This window comes from Anas platyrhynchos, chromosome 2 (genome assembly GCF_047663525.1).
Source record: "Anas platyrhynchos isolate ZD024472 breed Pekin duck chromosome 2, IASCAAS_PekinDuck_T2T, whole genome shotgun sequence".
Classification (NCBI taxonomy): Eukaryota; Metazoa; Chordata; class Aves; order Anseriformes; family Anatidae; genus Anas; species Anas platyrhynchos.
In genome coordinates, this window is record NC_092588.1 from 115,636,936 (window position 1) to 115,654,438 (window position 17,503).

The 17,503-nt window shown below is 43.2% G+C and overlaps 1 protein-coding gene across 2 annotated transcripts in view; it reads left to right on the forward strand.

Moving 5' to 3' along the window:
• Positions 1-400: 400 nt before the first annotated feature.
• The window catches only part of ZNRF2 (zinc and ring finger 2), a 56,436-nt gene continuing 39,333 nt past the window's right edge, over positions 401-17,503 (forward strand). Inside the window, exon 1 of one of the 2 annotated variants that reach the window (XR_011806913.1) lies at positions 401-1,378. Coding sequence is in view for 1 of the 2 variants with exons in the window: in XM_027451131.3 (XP_027306932.1) it covers positions 868-1,378 (511 nt within the window). In the remaining variant the exon portion in view is untranslated. The remainder of the gene's footprint in view (positions 1,379-17,503) is intronic. The other variant, XM_027451131.3, reaches the window with a different exon arrangement.

A 17,503-nucleotide genomic window follows, 5' to 3' on the forward strand; every position in this document is an offset into this window, starting at 1 on the left:
CAAAAAATAGATAAATCATGGAAGCACGGAATCATGAAGGTTGGAAAAGCCCTCCAAGACCATCTGGTCCCACTACCAGTGTCACCACGTCCCCAGGCGCCAGCTCCAGCTGCACGCAGCTGTAACGGAGATGGGGAAAGGAGGGGGAAAAGGGAGGCCTGTGTGCTTGTTCACGTCTGAGCGAGCATCCTCAGGTGCACCAGAGCGGTGCTTTGTGTCTGGATTAAGGTGCTGTTTTATTTTACTGTGGTAACTGTAGAACAGATGGGTGCTGCCCAGACTGCAGGGCCGAGTTTTGGGGCGGTGTGTAGCACCTGGCGGCAGGCAGCACCCCACAAGCACCAGCCGCTCGCTGGCGGTGTGAGGAGGGCCGGCAGCGGTGCCGCCCCCAGCATGGCGACAGGGAGCGGAGGAGCGGCTGCGCCGCCCTGCCCGCCCCGGCCCGGCCCGGCCCGTCCCGCCTCCCTCGCCACAGCCACAGGGCGCTGGGCGGGCGGCCTCGGGGCCGGCGCTGCTGCCGCCGCCGGTGCCGTGTTCAGAGCCGGGCGACGGAGCATGGCGGTGGCAGCGGCGGGGACGGTAGCGGCAGCGGCAGCAGCGGGTCGGTGCCGCCGCTCTGGGGCAGCCAGCGCCGTGCCGAGCAGCTCATGGTGGCGCCGCCGAGTCCGCGCCGGGGCCGCCCGCTGAGCCGGATCGCGGCGGGCGGCTCTCGCCTCCCCGCAGCCAGCAGCAGCCGCCGCCGCCGCCGAGCTCGCCTTCTCCCCTCCCCGCTCCTCGCAGCGCCCCCGCCGGGGCCGGACTCCCAGCGCCGCCGGGAAGGAGGAGGAGGAGGAGGAGGAGGCAGCGGAGAAGGGCAGCGGAGGGACCATGGGGGCGAAGCAGAGCAGCCCGACCGCCGCCAACGGCCGCACCCGGGCGTACTCGGGCGGGGACCTGCCCTCCTCCTCCTCCTCCTCCAGCACTAACGGGAGGGCGGCGGGCGGCAGCGGGCGGCCGGCTCACTTGGCGGCGGCTCCGGCTCCTCACGCCGCTCCCGGCGGCTCGGCAGCGGCAGCCGCAGCCCCGGGGGGAGCCGCGGGGTCGGCGCCCCGCAGCAGGTCCCTGGGAGCCGCCGCCGCCGCTGCCGCTTCCAGCACCGCCGGGAGCCGCGCGGCGCAGCCCGCCTTCAGCATCCCCCACAGCAGCGGCCCCTACGGCTCGCAGGACTCGGTCAGCAGCACCCCGGAGGAAGGCGGCCGGGACAGAGCCCCCGGGGGAGGTGGAGGCTCCGCTGCTGGCTCCGGGGGTGGTGGAGGTGGAGGTGGTGGTGGAGGCTCCGGGGGACCCCGGCTCGTCATCGGCTCGCTGCCCGCGCACCTCTCGCCGCACCTGTTCGGAGGTAAGGGAAAAGGGTTTTTTTTTTTGGGGGGGGGGGGTTTGGGGGGAGCGCAGAGCCGGTGGCTGTGTAAATGCTCTCGCCGGCTGCTTACATAATTAGGGTTTAATTGGATCATGTGCCTGCCTCCGCCGCTCGGGCACAGAGCGGCCCCCGACCCGCTGCAGTTCCCCTATAGGAGCTGCCCGTGCCGCTTGCGCTCGGGCCCTGGGGAAGGCGAGGGAAAGCAGAAGCTCAAAGAGTTTCTCTATTTATTTCCCTTCCCCTAACAGAGCAGAGCAGCAGCTCTGTGCCTCTCTGCCTCTCAGGGCACAGCGCTGTCCACGGCTCCAAAGAGCAGCCTTGCAGAGACAGGAGCGAGGTGTCGAGGCAGGAGGCGAAGCCACCCCAAATTCACCAAGAAGCAGAGGCCCTCTAAACACTCACACTAACCCAGAGCGGTCTTTTTGTCTTTCCTGCGATGTTTAGATGAATAGTGGTGGGTTTGCATTTCACCACCTGGGTTCTTTACCTTGAAGTCAAAAACAGTCAGCACGGAAGTTGCAGAGTGCTTCGGGTGCTGCTTATTTAAAGGTCATTGTTCCTACAAGTCAAACATTAAGGTCCAAGGTGACCTTTTCTTTTTTTTTTTTTTTTTAAATGGATTCACTCTTTCCATAAATCTAACGCATATCAGAGAAGATACATGTTGTAACTACCAACCAGCCTCCAAAAAAAAAAAAAGCTTTATTTTTGGAAGGTGGAGGGTTAATGTGAAATTTCCCCATTGCTGTATTTCGATAAATGGGTTTGTGAATGCCGTCTGCAGCCGACTGGGCTTTTTTCTTCTCTGTAAGGCGACCTGTTGGTAGCCAAGGCAGGAGTGCCTTCGGTCCGAGCCTTGCGGGGAGCGCAGGGCTGCTGTCACGTGCCAGCCCCCATCCATCGCTGCTGTGCTGACCTGGAGGCATCAGAGCTGTTCCTGCCTGGGTCTGAAACTGTCTCCTCCCAGCGCACTGGTTGGACACAACAGAGAGCTGTCAAGCCCTATCATAATAAAGGAGTATTTGCCCTTAAGAGATAAAACAACTGTTCTCATAGTACCAAGCTGCCGAATAGTAGTGCTTTGTTGCAGGGGTACTCGCTATAGCATCGCAGTAGCTTGCGGGAAGAAGGTACATGCGTTCCTTTCAGTGATGAAAGGATGCCCTATCGCTGGCTTGTGCGGTTCGTACGAAGCACAAGGGAATCATTAAAACGTGTAGGCAGTTCTTGCTCAGAGGAAGAACTTATTTCTTCTCCCTGCTTTACTGTTGTCTCACAACCCGACTTGCTGCAAGGAGGGACTGGATTAAATGTGAGCGCGCTGACAAGGAGCAGCAATCTAGGAAAGTGTTCAGATGCAGGAGGGTCTCTTCAGGGTAACTCTGATTATGCTTTTCTATGACAGGTCATAATGTGTTAGTTGCTGTACTACAGCATATTTTGTCTTTCACAAATCTCTGAAATTGGAATATTAAAGAGGATAGGGGCTGAGATGATGCAGAGCTTGTTGCTTCTGCTGGTGCAGGAGGAAAAGCACCAGGAGAGGCGCATGCTCTTCATCTACTCGCTAATAAATAAGGAATGCCATATGTTGAGGTTTTGGGTAGCAAGTGTTAAAATGCACTGTCCTTTGGTGGTCATGAGATGATCATAAATGCTCTATTTTTTCATGTTGTAAAAATCTTAGTATTTCCTATCAGGATGAGTAGCTGTTTAATCATAATACTGCAATACTTGTGGAAAAAAGCCTTACTTGAAACACTTTTTTTTTTCCCCCTCAATTTAAATATTCTGTGATATCAGTGATACAACTCCACGTCACATTGAATGTAGGCATCCTGATCTAGTTGCATGCTTTGTGTTTGTCTTTCTGATTCCTCCTAACAAGTAGTGCTTGGAATGAGTAGCCCCACTGAAGATCACAAATTGGTAGCATCAGCATGGTGAAAAATAACTTGAAGGATTGTTTTTGTCCTGATGGTAACTAGCTCAAGCTTGTCTAGGTGTGGTATCTGGCATTTAACTTGTGTATTAAATGCATGCTTGAAGTTCCCTCCCTTGTGTTGTAACTTGCAAATTGACTGAATTGTTCCTTTTTGTCTTGAAAACTGCCTCAATTAATTTTGAGAATCAGCACAGCAATTCTATTCAAATTAAAGAAGAGCAGGAGTAACTTCAACAAGTTGCACTGAATCTTTGGCTCTTTGTGTTTTCAGGCATACTGCTTGGCTTCATCAATCAGCGGTGCGTGGGCGTTACATTAGTTAGATTACTGTAATTAATTTGCCATTAATGAATTACAGTCCATTGTCACTTTTACTGAGCAGCTTTGCATACAGAAGTAATGTATAAATATTAATTCTGTAGCGTAGCACACTGAAGCCTATACAGTGCTTATTAATATGCCATTAATGTGCTAGAAAATAGAAGGTATTATGATGTGGGACGTTAACGTATGGGAAAGTATGATGAGTTAGCTGCTCTGTTCCTTCAGTAGGAGTCTACCTACTTGTAGTAGTCTGTCTAGTCGTAGTTAGAGCAACCTCTCCTGTCTCTGAGGGCCTCGTGGTCCTGGCAGGCCTTAGGATCAGAGTGTAATGGAGGAAATATGGCCATGCACCGTACGTGTTAGCTCATAGTTGGGTTTGCTGACAACTTGAGGCCTTGGTCCTACAGAATAAAAACAGAAGAAACCCATGCAACATAGCTGAATCTGTGACAAGCACTCCTGAGGGAAGCTGAGGGCAGAAAGCAGAGTGAGGGCCAAATTTCCTAAGACCTTATGGTGCTCCCAGGCATAGGGGCCAGGCCTGCGCGTGATGTCCAAGCGCTGTCTTGGGACGCGGCGCCTGTAGGGTGGTAACTGTGGAGCTGTGACCAGTAGCTTCCTGCTCTGGTCCTCCACAGATAGGACTTCCCCTCTCTCCCTGCCCCAAAGTAAACATGCTTACTTCTCTAAGAGCAGCCTGTAAAAGAGCTGGCCTCGGGATCCACGGTTAATTTCGTTTTTCCACTCTGTTTCGAGGCAGTATTTCTTCATCGACTGTCACCACTACAGCGAAGCTACTGCTGTAGTTGTAATGTAGCCTCTTTTTGTCAACGACACGTGCCACAATTAGCTCAAACTGGACCATCTCTCAGAATTTTCTTTGTTTTGGGTAACTGCTGGTGTGCTACTTCTGTCACTTGAGATGCTGACAGCTCCTTAGAGCCCCCTTTATGTTCGTGATCCTATTTCTGGGTGGTCACAACAGGGAGAATTCCTGGTGAAATCACCTGCTAGAAATACACTTAGAGTGTTCAGATTTAAATTGCTTCTTGAGGACATTGAGAGAAGGCAAGAATAAAGACCTACTTCTTTGTCATTTCTCTTAGAAACAAATATGTAAGAATCCAGCTGTAGAAAACAAATGTTTTTAAAAATTTGCCACATCAGTTCTTCATTAAGGTTGATTGAGCAGTGAAGTGTTATACAAAATCTCATATTATCTTCATTCATGTCAATATCATACACAATGTTATATGATGTGCATATATAGACAGGTTTTAAATATATAATGTCAGATACAACTGTTGACATCTTTCAGGCCTGCTTCAAGACTTGGAGTAGTAATTCAGAGATTAGGTTGCTTCTCTCCAACTTTATTAGGGGAAGGAAGTTTGTTGCATTCTTCCCAAGCCAAATAATTATCAGACTATTTCATGAAGTATCTTACAGTGCAGGATTTATTGCCAGCCACTGAATATATGTAATGCTGTATGGGTAGTATCTTGTATGCGTTTTATAGTAGCGTTTGACTGCAACAATAGCTGGAGGACACGATGAATGACTTCTTGCTATGGAAGAAGTTTCCTTTCATCTTTCTCACACCTTTTTTGGGGCATCAAATATCTTCTGGTCACTTCCTTGCCCTTCTCTCCCAGTGTCACGCAAGTTCTGTTGCTTTGCGAAACCACGAGTGTGAAACTCTTAAACACTTCAGATTTCAGTGCTGTTCCTGTTTTGCCAGCCAAAGCTGTAGCTCTGATGTCTTTGCCACCCCCTAACTTGGGAAAAGTGTTGGGAAGCATGCTTTGCTATGAGACTATTGGGGATATCCTCCTCCATCTCTGCGCGTGTGTGTGTAGCATTTTAGAAGCAGTGAGACTTGCTGTTGAAGCTTCACCCTGTTTTTTAATGTTTGAGGAAGGCCAGCAGATATTCAGTACAAGATATACTTCTCTAAATTACTTCCCAACCATTCAGAATGAGGAAGGATTGTAAGGTTTTTGTCTAATAAGTTATTGCTTTTCCATACAAACTCTGCCTTTCTTTAGAGATATGGTAACACTGCTGTTTGCTGTTGTAAACACACACAAAAATCCCATGTGTGTTTTCAGATAGTCTTGCTGTTGCTGTTCATAGGTCTTCCAAGATGCAGTACGGAGAAAACTAAGGGGCTGTTTTGATTTCTTCCTCTTCACTTGGCTGCAGCAGTGAAACACAATCACATCCATGTTTGTCCTCTTTGGGAAATGAGAGCAATACCTATGAAAGGCTGACTGATTTCTGCTGATTGTAGAAGAAGGCTAAAATTGAGACAGGTTTGCAAGTTGGGAGAAATACAGACGTGTCTGTACAGATGCATCCACCTTCACAACAACCACAGATTGTGAGGGAGATAGATGTGTGCCTCATTTTCTCTTCAGTTATACCTACGAGTTGACTCCAAAGTGAAAGAGAAGAGTCTTGTTAGCAGTTGTTGAAGATGTTTCCATCAGATGAAGGGTTTTGGAAACATATTAGCATCCCATTAACTACAGTGCAGTGTTAAAAAATATATATATAATAATAAATCATTGTGCTAGGAAAGCAGTCCAAGGATAAATCTAATGATAAGGAGCTCCAGAATAATTCTTATGACAGATGGGTTTGGGGAATCTGATCCCTTTTCAGGGTCTTGCTCTTCTGTATTTAGTGGGCTCTGCTGTTGTTCCTGCTGCTTACATATAGTGAGCAGCAGGGGCACAAACGCTCCTGAGGAGCAGATGGGGGACAAGAAAAAAGAAGTAGAAGGTCTGCCACCACTTGCCCCAGCTCAGAGAGTGGTTTTAGTCTCAAATGTTACGTGTCCAGACAAATGAGCTAAAAGAACTAAAGGAGCGCTGTCTGGATCTGCCAGCAGCTCTAGTGAAGCCCTTGGGACCTGTTTTTGGTTCCTTCAGATGGAGCCAGGTCTCTGCGATGATGAGAGATCTCCTGCCTGGTAAACAAAAGGTGTTAGGGAGAAGCCAAATAATAAGAATGGCAGTACTGCGTTTAGGGAAGAAACTTAAATAGTTAATGATCTGAAGAAAGGGAAGCTGGCTTAATTGTAATGCCATATATAAATATTTCTTTTGGCTATCAAGATGGTGCTAACACCTGACCGAGCCTTTGGAGTGCCAGTTCAAACAAGGCCTTCCTCTTTAATTTCTTCTAATCCAGCCGTGATATCCTGACAGCGTGTCTCTCCTTGCGTTCTCTCACGTAATTGCAGACTCCACTCCAACAACCTTCCAAGGCATTTCTTTGTCTTGTGAAGAAAGCCTTTTGTCACTGCTAAAAATTCAAACCTATTTTTAAAACACGTTGCCTACCCATCTGCTTGAGTACATTCTCTCCTCTTCTTGCCAGCTGTTCACGGAGAAGTTCATCATGTAAATGTTCTTGATTTGCTGTTTTAGTCTTGCTCAAAACTTTCAGGTTTGGAACAATATCACCGAGTTTTTTGGGTAGGTTCTCCCTGCTATTTGCAGATGCATGAACCAAATTTATATTATTTTCAAGATTTTTCTGTGGTGTGTCTACTGCTCATTAATGTTTTAATTAGTTTCAGGAGAGACCTGTGTTCATTTTTACAGACTGTGTCCGTTTACTGTGGTAAAGGAACGTGTTGTCCTTGAACCTGTGCAAAGGAGGAGCGAGAAACCTCTGATTGCTAAGGGTTTTTATTTTTGGAATATCTTTAAAAGCATGCACCTTGGAAATCAAAAACAAATGATTTGTGCTTTAAAAAAAAAAATAACCTGAGTAAAACCAGAACAGCATTTCATATGCATACAAGAAATTATTTTTGCTTTCTACTCTCTTCTTAATTATCTCGTAAGCAAATGCCTGAGTTCCCAAGGCCACCTTTCTTTGTAAATGATCGTCATCGTGACTCTCTCAAGGATGTCTCAGCATGCATCCAGAGCTCTCTGGTGCCTGTTATTTGATAGGCTTCAGATTCCTGACACCTGCAAAAATGGGAGGCTAAGCCACAGTAGGAATGAGGCTTGTTCAGCCTGGGTGCACGCTTCTGTGCCCTGCGTGTAAATTGCATCGTATTGACCTGGAGAGATCAGGAAGCACGCAGGGAAGTCTTGTAGGGCTTGGGATGTTTGAGTGCCTGCCGAACAGAATTAATAGTGTTGTATGTGAATCACCTCCATTACTCGTATACTTCTCCAGGAATTGACCTACCTGGGTGTTTTCTTCGTCCTTGTGTGCTCTGTCTAAAAATCAGACCACCGCAGACTGAGCAGTCCCCAAAGAGCGGGTGTGCTGCATACCAGTGTGGATATTTTTAGGAAATTCTGTTTGCTGACTGACTTAGCGTGCTATAAATACAGAGTTCTCATCTGGCATGCACTTTGCATGTCTTCTAGTAACTTATAATAAATTCACCTAAGAATAATGGCAAGAAAAAATGAGCTGTTACAATTTATTTGGCTTTCCATACCGAGTGTCACTTATATAAAGCAATTATTTAGCCGCACCAGCTCTAAATGTTTTTTGAAACTAGTGGTGTTCCAAAACGCTTCCTAGTTGGGCTGCCATAATTAGTCCCTGTGTCAGGTTGATTTATACTGTGATTTCATTACTGTTTTAAGAATTGAAGGTGGAGTTGCTGGATGTGAGAGGTTAGCTGAGCATCTGGAGCATTATCAATGCTAGGTGATTACATTCTTTGCTATGTCAGTGCTAGCACATTGCCTGAACATGCACAATGGCTATTCTCTGGAGACAAATGAAGCTTTAGTTATGATTCTCTTGGATTTATTTTTTTTCCTGAATTATAGGTGTATATACATTTGCTTAAGTTGAAATATAGCTAAGGCATTTCTAACATTTTTTTGAAATTATTAAGACTCAGTGCAGGACGAGGGGAGAGCTGTGGTTCGTTAAAATATAGATGCATCTGTCTTAGGATATTGAATTTGACACCAAAATGAAGGATGGATTTGTGCTGAATTTTGCCAAGCGTAACCTAAATGCAGTTCTTCTGTACTCCTAAAATAAAAACTGTGTCATAGTGCACGCTAATAGCTGTGGCCCTCATGAAAGGAATTTAAAACTGGTAAAGTTTTCCATGTGCAGCCAAAGAGAAGTCAGCCCTGACGTGCTTTGTGCACGCTCCTAGAACACACAGACAGTATTTTGAGAATCTGAAAATACTTTATTTTTTAATGAAAACTGGACTAATCTGGTGATAGTCTTTCCGAAAACTTACAAAATCAACTGTCTCCCTGCCAAGAATCTCTGCAGGGCACTGTACAGCGCCCTGAAAATCACGCCACTGTTGAATCCTGATTTCTGCGGCTATCTTGAGTTTTACTTCTTGTGGACTGAAACAGCATCGCTCCTACCTGAGTCCTGAGCATGGGCATGGAAGGGAATCCTGCCTGACTTCAGAAGACCCTGTGGCCCTACCAGATAGGGCAGTGCACTGTCAGTTAAGTAAATTTCAGAGGTAATGGTGGAGGATCTCCAGAGTATAAAGACTGGCGGCAGTAACAAAACACAGCGCTCTGGTCATTTAACTGCTTTCACCAGGAGGCCGTCTTCTTTCTTCTCAGTCTTAATTGCACCATCAAGGATGACTGAAGTAGCATAAGATGCCATACTTGAGGATTTGCTGGCCATTTTCTTGGGAGTTTTGCTATTCTTTGCCAAGAATGAGTGTAAAAATCACACATCTGCATTGTTGGATACAAAGCCTGTGCAGCAAGTGACTCAAGGCTCCTGCAGCCTCTTACTCTGGATAACCATGATTCATCTTCAGAGGTTATTTTTGAAGAAGGGTGCTGAAAGACGGTATTACTGGGCTTAGGTGTGAACTGTCCAAAGATAGGGTTGTGCATTACACCTTTCCTTTCGTTTCTCAGCATTGTGATTTTGCAACCTCAGTGGTTGATTAGGGTTAGCTTTCCTATCCCTGCTATTTGCATATGGGTCTAGTTGTTAGAGGCAGTCAGATCAGTGTGGATAGATGCTAGTTTGCTTTCGATATTCAGGTCAGTATTAAATGTATGCCAAGTAGATTGCTTGTCCGACTTTAAAAACAAACCAAAACCCAACAAAAGCCCTAACCCTTTTGTTAAAGCTCAGGATTTATTAATATATTACAGTTCCAAAATAATAAAATGCAATTGTAAAACTACTTCTATATTTTTAATGCGTCATGTATGTATTCCACCATCGCAATAAAGCCATAAAGCTGTTGCTGGTTGATGAGAAAATGATTCCTGGATCCACATGCCAATGAAAACGGCTTGAAATTCACGTATGTAAAGGGCTGCATGCTATCAAAGAAATTCCCTTTGAATGTTTAATTCAGCTGTCCTAACATTTAGATACTAGATGACAAGTGTACAGCAATTGCTTGACTTTTTAAGTACCAAACTGTATTGCTCTTCAGTGAGATTTGTGTTTCTCCGTCAGTTCAGCCTTGGATTAGTTTATATCCAAATGTCTCATACTCATGAATTTGTCTGTTTTGTGACTGATAACATTTCAAAGACCGATGAAACTGGGCTGCTTTGTAATCATGGATGTGAAAAGCCAAAGCGTTTAAAATGTTTTTGAAGGAAACTATAATGCTGAAATGGCTTTCAGTTTAGAGGAAATACAGATTATATTGCTAGCATAATAAAGCACGTGCTAAAATAAACTGGCTTTTGTGCGCTCGATAAGTCCAAGATCCAGTGACTGCATGCAGCGAAGGAGTGGAGGAAGTGTTCATCTCAAATGTGGGGCTGGTTCTGCTGCAAACAAAGAAATAAGATGGCTAAAGCAAATACTGGGGTTTGTGTTGCGCAAGTGCGGGAGGTGACGTGTTCGGCTCTCCTTTGTCTCCCCGCTGTGCCTCTCCACTTGTGAGGCACGCAGTTGCATTCAGCTGATGGAGTCAAAAGGAAATGATCAACACGTTTGGAGCCGGAGGGCAAGCCTTCTCATTTTGGCTTTCTAGTGGGCTTGGTGGCTATATTGTGACTTTTCGTCTACAGGTGTCTGTCGTGCTAGCAATCAACCTTCTAAATGTCTTTAATGATTGAACATTTTGCTTTCAGAAATGTTCAAAAGAGTTTTAAGCTTGCGTTACACCATTCTTGACATTAAACAGTTTAATGTGTTCGTGACAGCTGTTGATCTGTGAAAAGTGGACTAGGAACTAGGCTTTATGAAGACCACTTGGACTGACAGCACTGTTGAGATTGCCTTATCCGTGTGGATAGGATCAAGCTTATGCTGTCATGAAACCTAAGGTCTTGGAGTGGTTGTCTGTCAAAAGCACTCTAGTTTTTAAACTCTGCCCCCTATTGACTCTCTTTAAGGATCTGGCCATCTTTAATCTTTAGGCAAGGTAACTTTGACTACTGGCTGAATTGTTTATAAAACTCACCAAGTATTTGACTGTTTTTTCTATTAAGTGACAGAACAAAACATTTCCAGTGGCTCTGCTGCAGTCCTTGCTTTTAGTAGAAAAGTCCGTGGGAATGAATTTCTCTAAGTTCTTTCCTAAGGATTCTTCTCAATGCTCGGAAAAAATTATACTCTGAACAGTCTTTATAAATGTTCAGTATGGCTTGCCTTGTGTTTTTTGTCACAGACGTGGCAGTCTTTCTCTGCAAAATACTTGCTTATGTGTTGTTGTTGCTTGATCTTTTTTTTTAATAGTGGTTTAATGATATTGACCTTAATTTTAGCTGAATTTTAACATACTGATGAAAATAGTGGCATCAAATTTTATATTTTATCATGGTGTTTTGCTGGTGCAAAACATGCACTCCACAACAAAGCTAGGAGTAGCCAAAAGTATCCAAAAAGTGTGCTAGAGAGGTGTTTTTCACGTTTTACTATCCACAGATAATTTAATTTTCCCATCTCCTCAATTGTGACAATAGCTCATAATTTAACTAATGAAAGTGGCAGGTGTAAGCATGGTTTTGAATGACAGCATAGCATGTGGCATTGAATGCTGTTGGCTTTTCAAGTCTGAAAAGCTCCATGGCCATGTTGTCGGTTTGGTGGTGCTTCTGGCTTCCTAACTATGCTGAGAAACAAGGTGCTGGGCTAAAGTAGCTGCATTTTAATACTGGAAATTACTCTAGCTGCAGCTCTGATACAAAGAGCTGGGAATGGGAAACCTGAAGGTATTCTGGTCCATGTGAGATGGTATAAATTTAGGGATATTCAGGTTCTTCTCTTTGCTTACAGGTTAGACAAGCAAAAGCAATGCATGATTTGTCAACATGAGGAAGACTCTTAATTGCCTGCAAGTAGTAAAATGTCTGTACTTGATTTAACTGTGATGTTTGTAAAATATTCTGAGAATAAGTGCTACAAAACTATACTAATTTTATAAGATTCATCGCTAAGATCTCTTATTTTTCGTCCTTGTCCTGTCATGGATTTGGACTTGCTCAGCTGTTTAACAGCTGTGTCCTGCAGTAGCCTGTTCTTAATTCTAAAACTTGGTTAGCCATAGCATGCAAACAGTCTTTGAAATATGTTAACATCAAATGTTTGTATCAAATGTGGCTGGCCTGACTCTATCCACAAAGATTAAGAATGAAATTGAGTGAAAAACGTAAGCACCCCAGAAAATGTTAGCTTCAAAGGAAATCCTGTAAAAGTACACCAAATTTGTAAGCAAGAAAGGGGAGGAGGAAAAGGCCTGTATGGAATGGTGGTGTTTGTTATATTACTGTTTTTTAGGGGGAATCAGGGTGCACAGCTGTGAGTGTGCTAATACAAATGTTTTCCAATTTCTTAAACTGTGGTCCTTAACACACAAAAGCCATGTGTGTATAGCTTATTGAGAGCCTCCCCTTTTTTATTTCCCTTTTTTCTGCCCTATTGAAGTTTTCTGTGCGGATGAGTCATTTAGCTTAAACACCAATACGGAAGTGCTGTTGGGAACAAAAATATAAATCTGCAGAAATACTAATTTAGCCAGATTTTAAATTGTTCTTTTGTTTAAAATTAAAAAAAAAAAAAAAAAAAAAAAGGAAAGTGTATTAGTTCAGAACTTTTTTTTCCCCTGTGGAAAGAAATAATTTTGGGTATTATATATATATATATGTAATTGTTCTCTTTTATCTGTACCCCTAGTTTTAATGGGGGAGGGATGCTGGAGAGAAATACACTAAAATCCTTAATTTGTACATCAAGAAGAAAAGAGGTCATTTTGATGAAATTCTTTATTTTAGGGTATCATTTTTTGGGTATTTTCTTATCTTCAGTTTTTCTAACTTGCATTTCCCCTAGCTTAAAAATTGCTGTGTAACATTTCCTTTTTGTTAGCAATATTTTGAAATGCACACAATTAAATATTATTTTGATTAAACTTGCTTCCTCAGAGATCAAACTTGGGTACGTGTGTGTACATACAGCACCAGTCATGAAGGCCTGGAATTCAAATGTCAACACATGAAATCCTAATCCTATCAGTTTTCTGTTTATGCTTTCCAAATGTACAAATTTACCAAATGACACAGTTGTAAGTCAATTTCAGTCATGTTAAATTTGACGCACAATTAGGAGGGGAAGGAAAGCATCAAGTCAATACTTTGTTTTTCTTGCATTTTCCCTATTGTTTTTTATCTCTAAAATATTTACCTTTGTTTTCTTTCAGTCAGTGATAAATATACTAGGCATAATGCTTTTAAGACACTTGAACAGGTAAAACACTGTGAGGATAGCTGTAATTAAGTCTGTGAGTCTTGCACATGCAAAATTTTGTGTGTACTTGCAAATCTGCCTTGAAGAGCGTAATCCCATTTGTCAGGAATTGTGATATGTCACTGACAAGAATTCTTTCTTCTGCTTACATGAAAGGAACTATTTTGTAATCTCGGCATTCACCCTTGAAATTAAGACATTTCTAGTCCCTTTCCAGGAAGTTCTAAATTGTAAGCTAATTTTAGTGGTGCCTTTCTAACTCTGAAAGCCAACAAACTGTATAAAAAATGGACCCTCCAAGTAAGGTTTAGGAATATCCCCATAAGAACTTGTCCATGGAGGGATGAGAAGAGAGGATAGATACTTTGTCAGCTCTACAGTCTGCTCCTGTCGTATACAGTACTTAAACACCACGTTTTCCTTTTTCATGGTGTACTGGAAAGCAACAGGCCTTTCTCTCAATGTTGTAGATGAATTTTCATGATTGTTTTTAGGTTAGTAGGCATATAATGTCTTTTTCCCTAAAACTTTACACGAAAGGGGTTACAGGAATAGATTTAAGTAATGATAATGTGTGGATGAAGGTCTCTGTGATGGTTAGAGCACTTGAAGACACCTTGAGGTTAACTGTTGCTTCCCAGTACTGCAGTGCAGGATCAGCTAGGTTTAGTCTGTTCTGAGCAGATGATGATCATCTATTCTTTGCTCATGTCTTAATGGAAAGCCACCTCATTACTTCTGAGTTTCAGTTTGACAATTAATGTTACCACTGGAAAACTTTCCCTAATAAGCAAGTTCCTCCTACTGTTTCACTACCGGTTCCCAATTTTGAATGCATCACTTGCAAATTGGTGCATTTTTATTAACATAGTTCTCTTCATTACAAATGTCAAGGGCTCTTTTTTCCTCTGTAATTATACTTGACTCTTTCTAGTTATTAGATATAATTTAAACAGCGTGTAGACTCTTGAAATGTAGCTGAAAGCTGGTAGGGCTTAGTATCTCATTTTTATTTTTAAATTAAATTTCTTTGTAATAAGCTTGTAGAAAGCTCTCATTTGCTAGATGTCTGACAAAGGAGGACCGGGATGGTAATGAGGCAGACAACATTTAACAACCAAGTAACTGTGTTGAAACACTTGAGCTGCAGTTTTTGTCACCGACTGACTGTCTGCCTAGAAAGATTCAGGAGGATTGATGGATAACAGAATTTGTTAAAAATAAACGTGCTTAGGGAGTTGTGTGGCATTACTGTTTGTGCTAGCTGGTAAACTCGAAGCCGTTTCTTCCTGTACGAACATGGGAGCTGGCTGTGGTTGGGTTGTAAAACTGAAAGCGTCTGATGGGGCTGCGAGGACTTCCCGTGACACAGACCGAAGTATGGCTGTGACATCCTATGCACATGGCCCTGGAAGTGGAGGCGGTTTGCAGTGGTTTTATGCCCCTATATGTCTCGTCGTCCTTTGCACAAACAGAAAGTAACATCTTTGCTTCTTTAAGTGATGAGCATTGCCTAAACACCAAGTGTAAAGCCCACTGAAAGGGCTTGGTTCTGGAAGGACCTGCAGAAGACGTTCTTCAGTGTCCCTACAGCCATCGGTTTCCTCGCTGTGGGGCTGTGCTTAGTGTCTGGGGGCTGTCATGGAGAGCTCACCCAGGGCCTTGGGCCCTTGAGGGCCTCAGGACAGGGCCGGTGCCGGTGTCTGGTGTCCATTCAGCACCCACACACGAACAGCTCAGAGGGACCCCACCAGCAAGAGGCTGCTGGGGGGCCCTCACCTCAGCGGCGGCCATTTGCTGAGCACGGGGGCAGCCGAAGGGGTTTTGAGGACCGCCAACCGCATACATTGGGAGTTAGGGTTAGGGAGAAGGCTTGGGCAGCAGGAGGCTCGCCAGAGGTTAGCCTTTGGAAATAACGTTAGTTTTTCTTGACGAGAGGTGAAAACCTACAAGCTGGGGTTCTGAAATATTTACTTGTGAAAAAAAAATACAGTTTTGCGTCCGGTGGTGCTGAGGTAACAAGATAAGATCCATCTTTTGCGTAGGGGGGAAGAGAACAAAACATGTAAATATTTAATTTCACTTAATAGCTTTCAAGGCCGCGATGGAAAACACAGTAATACTCTGATTCATGTGTGAAAACGGGGTTTGTAAATACTTCAGTGACCTTTTTCCTTTCTCTTTATGCCCCTGCTTGCAGAGAGCTATGTGGATTGAATGTTTTTTGCCCTATTGTTAAGTGCAGTTTATTTAAGATAATACGTGCTTTTTTTCCTCCTGCTTACTGTTATCTTTATACAAACGTCTTGCTGGATTTTCCTTAGGGGTGGGAATCCTAAAGTAAATATTATTTCCTTTTTATGCTGCAGAGCTTTCGGTATATTACCGAAACCATTCCACTAGCTTCTGTAAGAACTTTGGCACCTTCACTCAGTTTACTAGCAAACAAATAAATGAGGAAACCACGTGCATTTCTTACTCACTCTTTTCCCATGAGAAAAAATAGTGTATTTCAGGGGGAGAAGAAAACCCTGTTTTTGCTCTTTCGATCATTGGAATAGACATTTATACGTTATATACAATATACATGAATTTCAACTTGTAAATGAAACATGGAAATACCATCGTTAAACAAAATTAGTATTAGAGTTTCCTCATTGTCCTGGTAAAGCTGTGTTTCCAAATCAGTTGTCTCTAACTTATGGCTAACTCTGCTTTATTTAGGTTGGGTCTCTGCCATATGTCTGGGAATTGAGGCAAGGTATTGTACAGTTGCTGGAGGTGCCTTCCACTTGTGGGATTATTATTTTTTTCCCTTAAACTAACTTCATTGGAGGGATCATATATAACATGATTTTATTTTTAAGTTCATGGTTTTTAATGAAGTCCCATTCTAAAATTTATATCCCTGGTATTGTGATTCCTTAGGTTTGGTAAAAGAAACTCTGTTTGTTCCTGAGTAGCTAAAGAAATGTATGAAGATTGAATAGGGAATGAAACACTGCTAATACTTGCTTGGATGGGGAGGGAGAATGACACATATGGAACCCACCATCTACATTTACATTTTAATAAATTTAAAACTTGCTTTAACAGACTAGCCAGTGCAAGACAAAGACTAGTAGTTTTATAGGAGGCTTTTTTTCCTGGCTTTGTTTTTCAAGTTCTTTCTGTAAAACCGTCCCCGAGGGAACAGAGATTGATAATAAATGTTATCATAATCGGTACTTTTATAAATTGTTTGTGTACAAACAGTTTGTCTTTTAAAAAAAAGAAAAAAGCTTTGTAGCTTCATATTAATGCATTTTAGATCAGAATTTTTGTGTAAATTGATCTAAAAGAGTCAGACTTGTGTGTACATGCTCTTGCCAGAATATTAATAGATTAGAGGACTGTATTGTTCTTTTAGTACTTTGAATTTATTCCAAAAAGCTTGCTATTTTATTTTGCTGGATTGTACTACCATCAGCTTTATGAGATACCTAGCTGGGTCAAGAGCAATAACAACATACTTCAGGATTTATGATCCCACCTATGTTGAAGGTAATGTGCTGAATTGACATAAACGCATTTGAAAGGTTTGTTGTTCTTTTTTCTGAAGGGCTTAAATGAACTTTTTTTTTACTCTTGAAATGTTGCCGTTGCATGTTTCTAGAGTAACTAAATGATAGTCTACCAGGATTAGTCTGTTTCAAGATATATATATAGTGCAACTTGTACGAGTTTTGTTGCACGTAGAAGCTGGATGGATGAGTTGAAGTTTTTATTTTACTTTCTGAAGGTCACTGTATAGATGTTAAGTGCTGTGAACTCCCTTCCTTAACTTGACTTCTACCCAAAAACATATGCTTGTGTGTAAATATTTATATTCCCACGTGTGTGATACAGCCCTTCCAACTGCATCTGTTTTTTTCTGGGCAGCTTTCATACAGTTTTAGCTAAGGACTGGTTTTACACCAAGAGCAGAATTTCAATCTGTCCTACCACGTTCTGCGGAAAGTACCAGACAGACAGCATGTCGGACTAAGGCCTTTTGTTAGCAGAACAAGTCTAGCATTCACTTACTCTTCAGCCTTGAGCTGGAGGATCTCCCTAAAAGATTAGGCAGCTGTTAGTCTTCTGTAGCCTGCATACTG